The sequence below is a fragment of the Euprymna scolopes genome, chromosome 5 (genome assembly GCF_053919585.1).
Source record: "Euprymna scolopes isolate OS-2025 chromosome 5, ASM5391958v1, whole genome shotgun sequence".
Lineage (NCBI taxonomy): Eukaryota > Metazoa > Mollusca > Cephalopoda > Sepiida > Sepiolidae > Euprymna > Euprymna scolopes.
Genome location: NC_136486.1, coordinates 40,757,987 through 40,774,803, shown reverse-complemented (window position 1 = coordinate 40,774,803; position 16,817 = coordinate 40,757,987). Strand labels below are relative to the sequence as shown.

Here is a 16,817-nt window from a genome sequence, read left to right as displayed (position 1 = left end):
ATATGCGTTGAAGATTTACACACAATATAAGATTGTTTAGGTCTATATATGCCGGAAAACCTTTTACTGTAATAGTTTCTTCCCTCGAACTGTAACGTTGTCCGGAAACCAGCACGTTGTAGTCTCAGTCGCAAAGTAGAAAAAGAATAGAAAAGAACTTCAACTCGCTTTTTTGTTTGTACAACGACATTTATTTACTCATTCTCCCGCCACGCGTAACTTCTCGTTACGGCTGTGACGTCTCTCACATGATCGTCTTCTCGAGCGTGCTCTCGGACATCATTCACGCCTCTAACGTGATCTCGAACGTGCTCTACGTTGCTAACGTGATTGTTCTCTTTCTCCTTTTTATAGTTTTCTTTTTTCTTTTTCTTGATGCCATTTCGTATGTATTTGCATACGCGTGTCGTGCTCTGTTAGAAGACTATCAAACTTTGAAATTCCCTGCATTTTTCCTGCTAGTCTGACTGCACTAACCTGAAGAAGCTTAACTATAATCTGAACAACTCGCCACAGTCCCCTGTTAGACGTTATCCTAAATAATACGTGGCAATATGCCTTGTTTAGGATGCAAAACAATTTAAAAAATAATGTTCTATTTCTAATTAAGACGCATCGTTTTGCATGTTCAAAATGTCTATTCATATAAAAGCTATGCATGTGTATGCGTTTATATATCCTAAAGTATACCCTTTATTCCTAAACTAATTAACCGATCATTATGAATATTGAAACATCACGGCTAGGCTTAAAAGTGGGTAAATGGAGCTATATGTGGTGTAAATTAGTTTTATGCAAAAGAGACAAAGTTCTTCGTGAAAAATGTTTCGTGACATTAAATTACAATGAATATTTTTTTTCGCAAATTTCGATTTCTCTGGGTGTTCTAAAGGGAGTCCTGTTCAAAAATTCAAGTATTTTAGACTTGCATTAAATTGGAGTCTCAGTTTGACGGATCTTTTGTCCTAGTCACCTGCCACACTTTGATTAACAATCCTATTTCAACTTTCTTTTGTGTGTCTTGGTGAACAATATCTTCCCCATTGTTTTTCTACTGAGCCTATAAACTTTGTCTTGTTAATCAACTTATTTCTTATTTTTTGCTTCTTCTTCTAAAACTTTTGGAAGAGAATTTCAATGGACTCATTCCACCAATGTAACCTTCCGATCTTCTTCACATGTATTTATCTTTATAGAAGCCATTGTCAATATACACTTCCACGAAGGCCAACATAAGATTGCCAGAATGTCATGTAAGAATTTTATGTGAGATTGCCAGAATTCCATGATTTTTAAGGTCCCTTAAGCTTAAGTCTTAAATTTTAGGCATTTTCTATGATCAAAATCATTTATAGGGGTTTATCAGAGTTGCAATAAAGGTTTAAAGACTTGCGATTAAATAGCACTATATTTTTATTCTAAGCGTTATAAGAGGACATAAACCCGGTTCAAAACTGTTCTGTTCCGGGGAAATAATGTTACCTTTCCGGGGGTGATTTTATAAATATTGCTAAATTATAATATAAATAACTGGCTGCTCGTGTTTTCTATTGCCCAGGAAAGGAAATTAAGTACAGAATATTTAACATAGTGATAATGATTTTCTAAATCAGCACGTCCTGGGAAAGGAAGCGTTCGCCACTGTAAAAAAAACATGGTCGCCAAAACGTGTTATTTATTCTCCTTCACATTGAAATGATCCCCTTCGCTGAAATTGAAGACAAAAGTTTTATGTAAGAGTTTCTAAATAATCTGCGGAGTGTCTGCATATAAAGTTTTGTTTTTATTGTTTAATTCAGTTTCTTTTTACAAGTGTTGGATTTGCTGCAACATCCTTATATAATATATATATATATATATATATATATATTAGACCTCTTCAAAATTGACCTTTTTCTTCAAACATATGGAAACTGATATTATTCCCATTCTCCAAGGTTTTTATATATATATATATATATATATATATATATATATATATATATATATATATATATATATATATATATATAGTGGAAATGGTAATTAATAAAAACTGAAGAAAGTGCTCAATACCGCTGTAGAGCAGATATGCGTTTTATTTTTTATTACCGTATCTTTCTGTTAAGTTACATTATTGTTTCAGCTACTTGGCCGTTTTTTTGGCCGTCTGTAGCATCCTCAGACTTTTACAGAAATATATATATATATATATATATATATATATATATATATATATATATATATATATATATACCACTTTTGGGCAGTTTTATAAGTTCTCAATTTTTGCAACTATTGATCAGAATTTAACAAATGAAGGCTCGTTGGAAAGGTATTGACTTGAATTGTGTAGTGGGCTATATGACATAAATCGATATCGCATATTAATAATCCATCACCAGACCCTTTTTGGGGCATTTTTTACAGCCATAAAATGTTTAATCATAGTATTTTGTTTTCCTAGTTTTACATATGAATTACAAAATATCTGATATTTCCCCAAAACCTTTGGCCTTGATGGAGGGGTAACTAAAACTTGCTGTTATTGTTCTCATATATTATATCTCCTCCCTTTGGAGTTCATGCATAAAGTACATTTCAAAGTGTATAAGGATTATTTGATACTTAAGATATTCATAAGTCTATCCTATTTACAAAAGAGGGGAGATATAACATGTAAAATATTTGGAATTAGATCTCCTCTTGCTGTTATTTCAGATCATTGGAAGCAATAGAAGCAAGTTTTAGTCATCAAGGCCAGAGGTTTCGAGGAAATATCTATACTCCTATAATTTTGTATTTTTGTGTATTGATATTCATATTAAAAATCGTTATTCTATTTATTTAAAAAGAAAATACAACTTTGTTATATATGGGTCATGGAAATTGCATTCATCTGCAAAAGATGTAGATAGTTTAAGTATTCTTTTAAACATTCATTTTAATTAATTTCCTATTTGGGTTTTTTTTCGGTTTCATAATGGGATGATCATCTTTAGTTAAGTATTACGTGTAAATATATTTATGCAGATATTCTACATGATTTATACTTGCATAATATTTGCATAAAAATTTCATAGTAAAGACAAACCTCTTTCTATGTATATTTATGTATCCGTATATATATTTGTTTAAAAATGTTACCTACCAAACTACTTTGCCGGTTTTTCTACAGACATTAAACTTAATATACACGGTATTCGAACAAATGCAAAACTTTATAGTTGGGTTTTAGCCGAGGAAAATCGGTGCAAAAGTGGGAAATTTTTTTTTAATGGAATTTGCCAGGTGGAGGTCGAACGACAGAATTACGAATATGCATGCATAATGTAATAGCTATTGGTCCATGTTTAAATTTTTAGCATTGCAATAAATATGTCTTCATAGGTCAGCCATTAACGTCAAAGGAAAAATTAATCGTAAGCTAAACGTTTTGGTTTCGATTCTCGGTGGTGGCGCACGAATATTTTTTTTTTTTTTTTTTACTTTTTGAATCATTACTATATATTATGTCCAATATAATAAATACGAAATCTGCATTAATCAAACTATCATATTTTAGTGTATTTTGCAACAGGGCAATGCCAGGCGGCCTGCTAGTATATATATATATATATATATATATATATATATATATATATATATATATATGTGTGTGTGTGTGTGTGTGTGTGTATGTGTGTATGTGTGTGTGTCAACGCGCGAAAGAGCAGGACACAAAATGTTTTAAATAATAATAATAATAATAATAATAATAATAATAATAATAATAATAATAATAATAGAAAAACAATAACAAAGACTTTCGCTCGCGAGGACTACTATTGACCGTAACCAGTTATGCACTCCTTTTGAAATGTTCAGCTCTATTTTTCTCGTTATGTACTGAATATTTGTTAATGAAACCTATATGAAATATGTCCCTTATTAAACTAACTTATTAAATTTTAAAGATTTTCTATTTTGAAAGAAGTTTTAAAAAATTTAATCTAAAAAAGTTATTTTTAAGTTTTTATTTTAAAAAAATTCAGATTTTCTCATTATTCAGACCTGTATTACAAAGAGGAGGTTGTGGTGTGAGGAGAAATATAAACTGAAACAGAGAGAATATTCAGACCTGTAATAATACAAAGAGGGGGTTGCAAAAATGAGTTGTGGTGTGAGAACAAATACAAACTGAAATAGAGAGAGGGAGAATTTTAAAATATAATCTTAAAAAGATAAGATACAAGTTAGAAAAGCATTTCATCCAGGGCATGAAAATTGTTACACAAAATGTTTTTACTATAGGCTTTTAAAATAAAGGTACAAAAAGTAAGGTATAAAAATTTAATTTAAATTGAATCAAACCTTGGATTTATTTTATGTAATGTACATTTTGTTGCAATTTAAAACATTATCTTTCATCTAGCAATTAATGATATAGATATAAAATTTTCAATTATTTTTAAGTGCAACAGAATGTACATTACATAAAATAAATCCAACGTAATTTTTTGATTCAATTTAAATTAAATTTTTATATCTTACTTTGTAAAATTTATAAAAGTGCACTTTAAAGATAAATAAATTTCAAATTGGATCTTGTACATTTATTTTTAAAGCCTATGGATGAAATGCTTATGGATGAAATGCTTTTCTAACTTGTATATATATTGGTTTCCATCCCGAAGATTGCTTATATGCCGTTTCGTTGACACTGAAGAAAATCTAATTGAATTAAACCGAATAATGTTGGCAAATCATATCTATAACGCGTAGAACATGATTGAATTAAATCGGGAAAAAATTAATGGCGACAAAGATGAATTCTAAAGGTCTACACGTAGTTTTGCAAAAATGATTTGTTTCTATTGGAGCGAATGATTGCATTTCAAATCAGTTTTCTCACACAGAGGGCGCCACTATGAACAATGATCGCGTATGGGCTTATATTCTTAAAAATAAATAAAACCCCATTATTTAATTATTTTTATGGGCTAAATCTACAACAATCCACTATAAAGTAGAATAGGGTAATTACAGAAATGTAATCACCCTATTCTATTTATGTGATTGTTCTGCATAAAGCATAACATGTCTCTCTCCTTCTCTCTCTCTCTCTCTCTCTCTCTCTCTCTCTCTCTCTCTCTCTCTCTCTCTCTCTCTCTCTCTCTCTCTTGTATTTGGCTTTAGCTCTCTCTGGAGATTTCTGAAACGAAACGAATTATAAAATGTAAAGAAAAGACTGTGGAGAAATTATTTTTTGCGCCATGCCCAGTATAAAATTTCATCAGAAAGATAAGCCAATGAAAATTAACGATAGATCTCTGGAAGTGCCTGTTGGTGAAAGAATTATCGAGTCGGTATAATAGATAATAGATTAAATACAATAACATTTGAATTTTTAACAATAATTAATAATTCCTGTACTCGACTGGATATAGGAATGAAATATTGATTTTCCAGGGGAGAATGTATCAATGTAAACTGTTTTATGGAGAAATTCATTATTTCCACTTATGCTATAAAAACGTAAAATAAAAAATTAATGTTATATTTCGTGAAATAAACAGGTCCTCTCCGTTACCAGTATGATTTATAAACACATGAATAAGTCCATTTCGACAATAAAATTTATTCCGTTTCTGAATTTTTGAAATGAGGATTGGTCATGATCCGTGGCGCAGTTAGTGTAAAAGTGATATTTTTCTGAAGGTTGAAGGTTCAATTCTCAGTGTAGGCAACCAAAAGCTACAATTGCGAATTTCTTCGAGCCCCTATCCAGTCATTGCTGATGGAACGAGAGCATGCTATCTCCGTGAAGTAAATAAAGGCTTTTGTTCAAAATTCCGTCCAAATTCCTGAGTTCAACAGAAACATTCCCGAGTTCGATACCTGGAGAAGTTCGGAGGTTACATCGACCGAAACGTTATGAAAATGACACTAAAGATGAGAACAGCAGTGCCAAGAACTCAAATAATACGAATTTTATCTCATTGTCAGTTAATTACTCCAATCGAGAAGTTTTGAAGAAGAGAATTTGATTTCCAGTAAAGTACCATTTTTTTGTTAATTATCCTGACATTTTAAACAATTGTCAACCAGGTTACTTTTTGTAATATGAATTATTAATTCTACACAATATTCTGCCTCCTTCTTTCTTGGTTATTTTGTAAGTTCCGCTTTCTGAAAATGAAAAATACAATATTTGAAGGTCAAACTTCTTTTTAAAAAGTCAAAATTCGCGAAATTTGGCTTTTAAAAAGCTAAACTGGAAATCTTGGACAAGAATATTAGAGTAACCTGCCTTTGATGTAGCCTCGTTCTCAAATAGCAGTGTAATAATATATGATAATTGTTGCAATAGTATGAAAAAGGAACTTACCGTAATTTTGACGAACAATAGTTCTTTACTGAACAAACATGTCAGCGAAACGTCACGTAAAATTGGAACATTCGAAAGAAGCAATGCAAAAAAAATCATTATCTGCTAAAAGGTGCTTGACTGAAATAGTAAATTAAATATTGTCTCTTACAATGTGATTTTTATTTGTATTGAACTATGTAGCACAATATTACTTCTGGGTTTTTATTACTACTTATTAACTTATCTTAACTAGGTCAGTTCTATATTTAAAATACAATAGATACTATTTTCATATAAATGTTAACAAACTCATACTTGCCATGTGTTATTGTTCTTTTTATCAAAAAAACTAATATTTTGTACTATCCAGAAAAATATCAGTTTTACCAAAACATATTTGTTGACTAAATATATTTCTCATTCCGTGGAATTTCCATGGGTCCTTCCAGCGATTTAGTAATACATTTTGAAAAAAAAAGTATATATGTACAGGATGTTCAAAAAGTCACAGAAGGGTTGAAGTCATTTTACCATTAATGATTATGTTTTCTCTATTTCAGATATTTTTCAGATAATATTTTTGAAATTACTAATGGATAAGTATAGCATTGAATAACGTAGGCATGTTGTGAAATTGTTTTATCAAAACCAGGGGTCAATTGTTTTGACTCAAAAAGTTTATCGACGGCATGTTCATGTAAAAGATAGTCCAAGTCAACACAATTCGAAACATTGTGCGCCGATTTGAAGACCAAGAAGCTGTATTTGATCTTCCGCGAGCTGGCAGATCTCGAAACGTCATCACAAATGAAAATAGGGGAAGACTGCGACAGAGAGCGAAGCAGCATTCTGAAACATCGATTCGACGAACGTTCCACACAACTTGGGGTATGTCGAAGCTCACTACACAATATTCTGCACAGTTTAAAACTCTTTCCTTATAAATTGCAGCTTGTTCAACGAAGACTTAAGATTTTCAAATAAGGATTCAATATGCAGTTCAAATGTAAGAACTTGTCCGAAATGACCCAAATTTTTTGTAAAAGTTGATTATGTCAGATGAAGCCCATTTTCATTTGAATGAATTCGTTAACAAACAAAATTACAGATTTGGGGGCTCTGAAATCTGAAAATATAAGCGCAATTCATTAAAAGCAGTGGCATCCCATAAAGTGCACAGTATAGTATGCAGTAACGGAGGGGGAGATAATCGGACTTTATTTTTGAAGATCAAGACAAAATTCTGTCACTGTTACTGGAGAGAAATACCGGACTATGATTACAAACTTCCCGCGCCAAAAAAAAAAAATCAGAATAGGCCTGGAGTATGGGTCCAGCAAGACGGGGCAACGGCACATTAGGTGAGAGACACCATGAAGCTTCTCAGGAAATGCTTTGGCGACAAAATTATCTCTCGCTATGGCAATATAAAATGGCCACCACATTCCCCATACTTGACTAGCCTCGACTTTTTCTTGTGGGGACATCTTAAAGAAAGGGTCTATTTTATCGAACCCCCAAACCTTGCAAGAATTGAAGGAAAACATCAGGAATGAAATACGGGAGTTAAATCGTAATCTAGAGGTTCTGCAATATTTCATGAATAATATTCTGGAAAAAGCAAAAAATATGCGATGCTGAAAATGGGCAACATTGAAAAGACATTATTTTTCATAAATAAAGAGTGTTTGAATTTGGAAATGTTTTTAATTTCCCAATGTCTTAGTCAGATTGTGTTAAAATTACAGAAAGATATCATCAAAGATAAAGAATCTATTTAAGTTCAAACCCATTCTTTGGCTTTTTGGACACCCTGTATATATTTATCTTTCAAATATAAATTTTCATAGCAACAATTTTTTCTAAGAGCTAGAGAGTGTAATACTAGAATTAAATGTAATTTTTATTTTACTATTATTAAATAAAGCACATCAAATATAAGGGTAAAATATTCTCACAAGTTCGCCTGGAGCATGCAATTATTTTGAGCTACCACCAAGATATCTGTTATGTTCAAAGTACATGTGACATTTTATTTCTTGAATGCCCTAAAGATGCTCCTAAAATGATTCAATGTTCCTTAAATAAAAGGTAACCTTTCAAACAGAAAAAAAATGTTAGATTCTGCATTCATTTTATATTTTTTATTATATATGATATTTATTCACGATAAGGTTGTGTATTTATACTCATACTTCCGAATCCTGGAATCTTTATATCACGTGATATGGTTACACTACCTGTCAATACTTGTTGCATGTTTTGCAGGTATTATCAGTCGATTTTATTCAATATCGTAAAGTCCTTAATATATCCGATGAGAGTCAATCTCACAAAATATTCATACTTTGAGAAGTAAATATTTACTGTTACGCGCCCAGAACAGACCTGAATTCTTTCTTACATTAGCTTTATAAAACCGGTCGCACCGTCAGTGTTTATATTTTTATGTACCCATTATGCTTACTATGGATAAATACTTAACGTTGAATTACGATGACTTATTAAACTTTTTTTTACATAGGAGTCACCCGAGGTTAAGGGTTATTGAGTGTACAGTAGTCAATGGGTATACCACTATCAGCCGGTCACTGAGGTGTGACCGACAGACGTGTTATAGTAAATGTCTTAAAGCGGTCTCATGAAGATATGAAGATGGGCCAGTCATTAGGGTCTGTGTAGCAAGAAGAAAATCATACCTGAGATGTTGGATCTGGGTGTGGCTCCTTTCTTTTCTCAAGATGATCTCTTAACCTTGGTGGCATTCTGGTGGGAATCTTCATCTCTTTGTCCTCAGGGCCGCCTTTCGACTTAAGACATGCATGGAGACATTTATGGCAGACACAAGAAAGACGACACTCGACACAATTGTAATATATGAGAAATCTTAACTATTTATTTTACAAAATATATATTACAAAAACTTTAACAATTAAAAAACTGGATAATCGGCTTTTCAAGCTAACTAACCTAACTAGTATTGAGGGAGGGGGTGCTCCCCCCATTTACGGAGAGACAGAATATTCGTCTTCACTCCATGGTGGTCGTGCAGGAAAGAGACAGAAAGATAGCAAGGGAATTATGGGAAGGGATTTTTTTGTATCTCTACTCTCATGGCCAAATTACCACTCGTCCATGCTGCAGAGTGTGTTAGAAACAGTGGCACAAAGAAATAGTGCCACATGGGATAATATTGTAGTAATTATTATTAATGGAAATTTGGTAAATTGGATTACTTAAGGGGACGGTTCATCAATAATTTGTTTATGTTAGACTTGAAGACAACCAAGTTGTAGTCAGTTGGGAAGCAGGCAAAGAGAAGAGAGTTCCACATGCGTGCAGTTCTAAGAAAGAAGCTTTGTTCATGGAATCTACGTTTTGACTTAGGCATAAGTAAAGAATGGAGAAAATTATTGACAGTGGTTTCAGCTAGACTGGTGTTTTTCGTGAAAGATTGAGTGGGGGGAGCAGAGATTGGAGCTCAGACGAGCACTTGACATGGAAATAATGATAAAACAAAGACAGGCTCACAAGGTCTCTTCTGTGGGAAAGACGTTGCAGGGAAGAGAAAAGGGCATCCCCCACTAAGCTACGAAGTCTATTTTGTACTCTGTCAAGGTAAAATAAACTGCTTCTAGCAGCTCCTACCCAGATGTGGCAACAGTATTCCATCATTGGCCGTAACTGATTTGATTGGCTGTACCAGATTGCTGGAATGTCTTTTTAAAATGCTGCTCGATAACAAACAACATGGTGTCAGCTAATACTCCGTCTCATAAACACATTTTCTTGTAGAAAAAAGATAATGCATTTCACTTATATCATTTATGAACAGAACATAGATTTTACTCGAACGAAACGAACAACAATCATCAAATTTGAGAAACCAACTTCATTATTTGTGAGCTTCCTTCAGTGATGCTGTACCGATCGGCTATCCGCGAATATATTTTCTTAAATAAAACACTAAACAAACGCTCTACGCTGATTCGAGGCCTTCTTCTTGGTCTTCTTCTTCGTCTGCTTCGTCGCCGCTGTAGATAATTTTTATTTTAAATAACATACGACTACTTGAAAAAAGGTTAAACACAAAAAAATTATTAACGTTTGTAAGATAGTAGCCGATAACTTCCTTTCAGTTTATTTTTAAACTAATAAAACATAATCTTATTTCTGTCACCTAAATTAATACTTTTGTACATCAATATTCGCTGATGATAATTATAAAGCAATTAAAAATGAATATAAAAAATGGTATTTATTTATCCGGAATAAGGATCGTGCTATCGTCAGAATTTTCCGGGTAGATTATATAAAAGGCCTAAAATTGCCCAAACATTGAGCTAATGAAATCGAAGCAGGCAACGACATTTAAAAAATACTAGACTACACGTAACTCGTTGGGTCAGTATGTTATATTAGCTATGGAATTAATGTATAAGCGTGACACTTGTGACGTAAAGAAAATAGTTTTTTGTGACATAAGAGAAACATTTCTATGAAAGTATATTAAAATGAAAAAAGAATACAGATAGATTTCTATAAATCGTTCTGTTTATAATTGTTTAAAAAAAAAACGTACAGCCATTGAATTATAAGTAGTTTGCCATACTTATAGGTGAATGTGCACTGAACAGATACCATAATACTTCAAGTTAAATGCAAATTTTGATATATCTGTTAATTTAAACGCGAAAAATAAAAAAAAAACAACTGGGACGCTGAAACGTACACAGTAAAACAATACGTTTTATTGTCGCGGTGATTATTTATTTGTAACGCAAATTTAAAAAAAATATATTTTTGGGGTTATTTATATATATATATATATATATATATATATATATATGTATATATATATATATATATATAGAGAGAGAGAGAGAGAGAGAGAGAGAGAGTGGGGATAGAGAGAGAGATTACATATTTTTCTTTAATTCATACAATCAACACTATTCATTCATGATTTTTATAAATAAGGAAAAAAATTCCTATTTTTACTTTGCTATATATTAACAAATCTATATATTAATACGTTATTTTTAATGTGTTATTTTCTGTGTCACGCTTACATCCGGGTCGTTTAATTGTTATATACTTTCATTTCTTGTCATAAATAATTTTACCAAGAATTCTTCATAAGTTTTGGTTTCGGTTTCGATTATAGCTGATGGCACTTAAGTCATCGATTTTTTTTTTATAAATAGTTTTATCAAGAATTCTTCATAAGTTTTGGTTTCGGTTTCGATTATGGCTGAAGGAACTCAAGTTATATATACATACATATAATTTTTTCATAATTTTTATTTCGGTTTCGATTTAAGCTAATGCCCCTAAGTCATATGGATATATTTTGCTTATTTTTTAAATCACAAGTTTATAATATATAAAAATCGATAGAACATTAACTCTATAATAATATATACGAAATCTACAAGAATTAAAATATCATATTTAAGCGTACTTTACGACCGCGCTTTAATACTTTTGCAGTTTTAACAAAAAAAAAACTACAATAATATCAGAGCGTCTCTATTTACACTGATCATCTACAGAATGGCAACATCAACATATTATATATGAATGAGCCCCCTGTGGACTTTACTACAGGTCCCGCTAGTATTTATTAATCTGTTGCCAAGGTCGCTGGAAAGATGGTGGGATCCTTCTACCGCTCCAGAAGATATCTCACTAATTCTCTATCTACATAAAAGCCAAGTACGTCCAAGGATGGAATACTGTTGCCATATCTGGACAGGAGCTGCTAAAAACAGCCTATCCTGCCTTGATATAGTACAAAATAGACTTCGTGGCTTAGTGAGGGTGCCCTTTTCTCTACCCTGAAACCACTCTCCCACAGAAGAAACATTGCGAGCCTATCCTTGTTTTATCCTTATTTCCATGGCAGGTGCTCGTCTGAACTCCAATCTCTGGTCCCCCCCTCGCCAATCTTTCACGAAAAACACCCGTCTAGCTGAATCCACTGTGAAAAATTTCCCCCACTCTTTATCTGTGCCTAAATCAAAACGTGAATTCCATGAACAAAGCTTCTTTCTTAGAACTGCACGCCTGTGGAACTCTGTTCCGTCTGCCTGCTTCCCACCTGACTACAACTTGGATGTGTTCAAGTCCAACGTTAACAAATTCCTAATGAACCGCCCCCTTAAGTAAACACTTCATCAAATCTCCACACTAACGTAATGTACTTGCAACAACCCTTATCACTGAGTGGCTTCCGGGCCTTGATAAGTGGTGACCACTGTATAAAAAAAAATATTCGTATGGAAAGGTTTAATCAGTTTTCCATCTGTTTTCGGATGCTCTGATACAACAATTCCATCGATAACTTATTTTTGTTTATGTTTTCACGATTGCATATTCTAATTAATAGATACCTAACAAACCATCATTTCTTTCAGCTTCTAATGTTTTAATAAATAATATCCCCATACATTTAAAAGTTTCTAGCGTCCACAGTAGGGACGTTCTAAAAAAAACGAATCCTATCATTAATCGGCGTCTGTTGAACGTTTACGAAGCCGAAGCACAGTTAAAAGAAATGAGTTCGTCGATTTCAAAGTGGCGTCAGAAATTTGAGTGGCAAAACGCACTCCGGACTTTCACGACCGAGACATCAAAAGAGGTTAGCAAAAGTGTATTGAAAATGGTGGTTACTATGTAGAAAAATACATTCTGGAGCTCAAAGGGTCACTCTTTTTAATCGTAAAATTCTCGTCTTCGTAGCTATTCAACATTTTGTTTTGAAATGGGAGGACTTAATTTGAAAACGACCCTCGCATACACACGTAGAAATCAAAAGGTAAGCTGATATATTACGTACATATATTTTCAGTATTTACTTCAACAGTGCTCAATACACGATTAGAACTTACTAGTCGAATGAAAATATGTTTATGCTAAGTAAGCTACACATAATCGGTCACGTTTCATTCGTAAAGGAAATCTTCAGGCTATTTACTCTGCTAAGTTCTTCTGGTAATAAAACATGGACTTTTCTATGTGGTTTACTTGCCATAGATATAGTTTAAACTATTATCTATCCCTCTGTTTATCAATTAATCATCTTTTATAATACTATCTATCTATCTATCTATCCATTTATCTAGCTGCCTTGTTATGAAACTGTTATTCCTTTAATTTGCATATGCATGTTCATTTGTTTTTATCGTCTGAAGATGATTAAATGAAGAATCGAAAAACGCTAGAGAACAATATAAATATAGCTATTTTATATTAGATCCTATCTTGATAAGAGGAACTCCATATTATAAATAGAACATTAATGTAAGGCATATACTTCTTACAAACACATACATACACATATACACACATATATATATATAGAAATAAATGACAGAAGTCTATATTCAAAATTTCAAGATGTTGACCATCTTACCGTTTATTTCTTTAAGTATGCTAAAATGTTCAATTCTTGACAGCATCTGTTTCGTAGCGCAGAATCATTGATGTAATTAAGTCAATTTTTTTTTAATTTATCCAGAAGAATAGGAACTCATCACCTTTAAAACAAAATAAAGGAACATGGGTGTGATTGCAAAGTGTGTATATATATATATATATATATATATATATATATATATATATATATATATATATATATATATATAGAGAGAGAGAGAGAGAGAGAGAGAGAGAGAGATGTTATTTGTTTTTGTTTTTGCGATATTTTTAATGAATTATACAAAAGTGCATTTTTACCTAAATGCGAGTGTAGAATAATGTTCCCTTTGACTAATTTGATACTCTCAAATGGAGAGCGGCATATGTACTATTTTTTAATATATAATTATCCACTGAAACGTGTTTCGTCATCTACGACTCATGAGAGTGGCTGATTGCTGGATTAAGCCAATCTCACTAGATTCACCCACTCTGATGAATCGTAGACGACGAAACACGTGTCAGTGGATAATTATATTTTAAAAAATAATACATATATATATATATATTATTATTATTATTATTATTATTATTATTATTATTTCATGTATCAACATAAAATGCTATAGGATACAATATTTTTATGTATAAATCTTCAGTTTTTACTTTACCAGTGCTCAAAATTTGAATAGAACTAGATAGTAAGTTTTAAGACTATATGACAATTAGACTAGACGGAATCTTTCGCGTTTCATCTACATAGGGAATCGTCAGGCTAAAATGTTAGAATCTGTGTAGCTTAATATACAGCTTATATTCTATGTCACTGTATATACAGGAACGAGTTTCTTTTCTGCGGATTCATGAGGATCTTCAATTTCGTCTCTGTCTTTAGATTTCTCCTTCTGCCACCGCAACTGGCAAAACTACAGCCACTACTACAACAACAACAACAACCGTTACTCTTACCATTACCAACGACCGCACCCGAACGCATGGTTTGGGCACTGGTAAAGATCGCCGTACTAACACATCTCATATCCTTCGTCGGTGAGGCTCGGACTACACAGCCAATCCGACCAAGGATTCAACAATCGAAATCCTTCTTTTGGGGGTAAATCTCTTCGATGCAATTATTGGTACTTATTTACAAAGAAAGAAAGAAAAAAGGGCACGGTAGTATATTACTAATTAAGTAATGTTATTATTTGTTGAATTTTAAATAGAAACAATAATTACTATTTGTACAACCCCTGCCCCCACACAAAAAAAAAACGGAAGAAAACTACAATAACAATAATAATAATACAAATCAAAATTCTTTGATTAATTTCGTATACAATTATTTGGTTGTAGTGAAATAATACAAAAAAAAAGAAGAAACTGCAGCAGTGCAGCACTAATATCAAAAGCGCATATATATATATTTATATATATATATATATATATATATATATATATATATATATATATATATATATAGTTTTCGACCACTTGTGTTTATCCTGAATATTTAACATTATTTCTGTTTACTGTGACCATTTCTAACCCCCACTTTCGTTCTCTAACTTGATTTTCTACCTCTTCCCTCTTCGCCCCCCCCACACACACTCTTTATATTTTCAGTTTTGAAGCAGTAAAAACAGTGATAACGCTAAATTTAATAATATTAGCAGTAGTAGTATCATAGTGCTACTATTACCCAAGCAGTGGAAACGATTGTGCTCGTTGAAGTAGTTGTAGTAATGTAGCAGTAGCGCGGTAAGCGGTACTTTTATTATTGGTAAAAGCAGTGCCGAGTCTTCTACTGCAGATGCAATATAGAGGTTCAACTAGTCGCTTCATGGCTGCCGCATAATATCATCACGATCGTCTTGAGCACAAGATGGCGCCGATGACTATGGAGAATCAACAGCAGCAGCCAGAGCTGCAAAGCAGATCGATAGGCTGCCGCCGCTGCTGCTGCTGTTTATATACCGCCAACTTGCTAGTAGGCTTGCGGACAATATGAAACCACGTTACCAGAAACCGACTTCGTGTTTTAATTGTGAGTTGGGCGCCCTAGTTAGTAATCAGCTAATAGCTTCCACCCTTGTTTACGACCAGTGTCGGCGTGTTACTCGTGCCGTCCTTGCGTTGGTAGCCACACACGCCATGGCCGTGGTATCTGTGTCCAACACATCAAATTATGCGTCTCGGACGCAAGGAAAGCGCGATGGGACGGGACGCCTGTGGGAGAAACACAATTCAAACAGTACACCGTCCTGCAATGTTTCGTCATCGAACGTCTCCACTCCGTTGGACGTGCGCCTTGTTGACTCCAACTACCTCCTGCAGCTTATAAACGAAGAAGATGCAGGTACCCTCGACCTGGACAGTTATTTGGAAATGTACCGGTTCCTCCGGGAACGGATCACAATCAATGTCAGCGGACAGGTCTACGAGATCTGGAAGGACACGCTGGAGCAGCATCCTGACACACTGCTCGGTAACCCGCAAAAAAGAGCCAAGTATTTCGATCGGGGCCGGCAGGAATATTTCTTTGACCGTCACCGACCGAGCTTTGATGCCATATTCTTCTATTACCAAAGTGGCGGTAAGCTCCGACGACCGGATTCAATTCCGGACGATATCTTCCTCTCTGAGATTGAGTTCTTCGAGTTGGAAAAGGACCAAATCGCTAACTACAAAAAATGTGAAGGCTATGTTGAGGAGAAAATTATTTTACCTGAGAAACCTTGTCAAAGGAAATTGTGGATATTACTTGAGTACCCCGAGTCGTCAGTGGTGGCCTATGTAATAGGTATTGTATCCGTTTTTTTAACATTAACGTCTATTGTTTTGTTCTGTATAGAGACACTTCCCCATTTTGCGAAGAGTGATTGCGGAGATCAAGATGAGACTTATCCAGATATGTTCTTCTTTACGGAAACGGTGTGTACAATCTGGTTTTCGTTAGAGGTGAGTTTACGTTTTTGTGTATGCCCAAACAAATGGAAATTTTTCCAGAACTTTAAAAATCTTGTAGATCTAGCGGCCGTTCTGCCGTACTATGTCACATTTG

General features: G+C 33.4%; 1 protein-coding gene across 1 annotated transcript in view; it reads left to right on the top strand.

The window, feature by feature from the left end:
* The first annotated feature begins 15,294 nt into the window (after window positions 1-15,294).
* The window catches only part of LOC145276791 (potassium voltage-gated channel subfamily A member 1-like), a 2,908-nt gene continuing 1,385 nt past the window's right edge, over window positions 15,295-16,817 (top strand). The window contains exon 1 of the mRNA XM_080128093.1: window positions 15,295-16,817. This exon is cut by the window's right edge and continues 1,385 nt beyond it. Within this exon, the coding sequence (XP_079984219.1) occupies window positions 15,761-16,817 (1,057 nt within the window). The 5' untranslated portion in view covers window positions 15,295-15,760.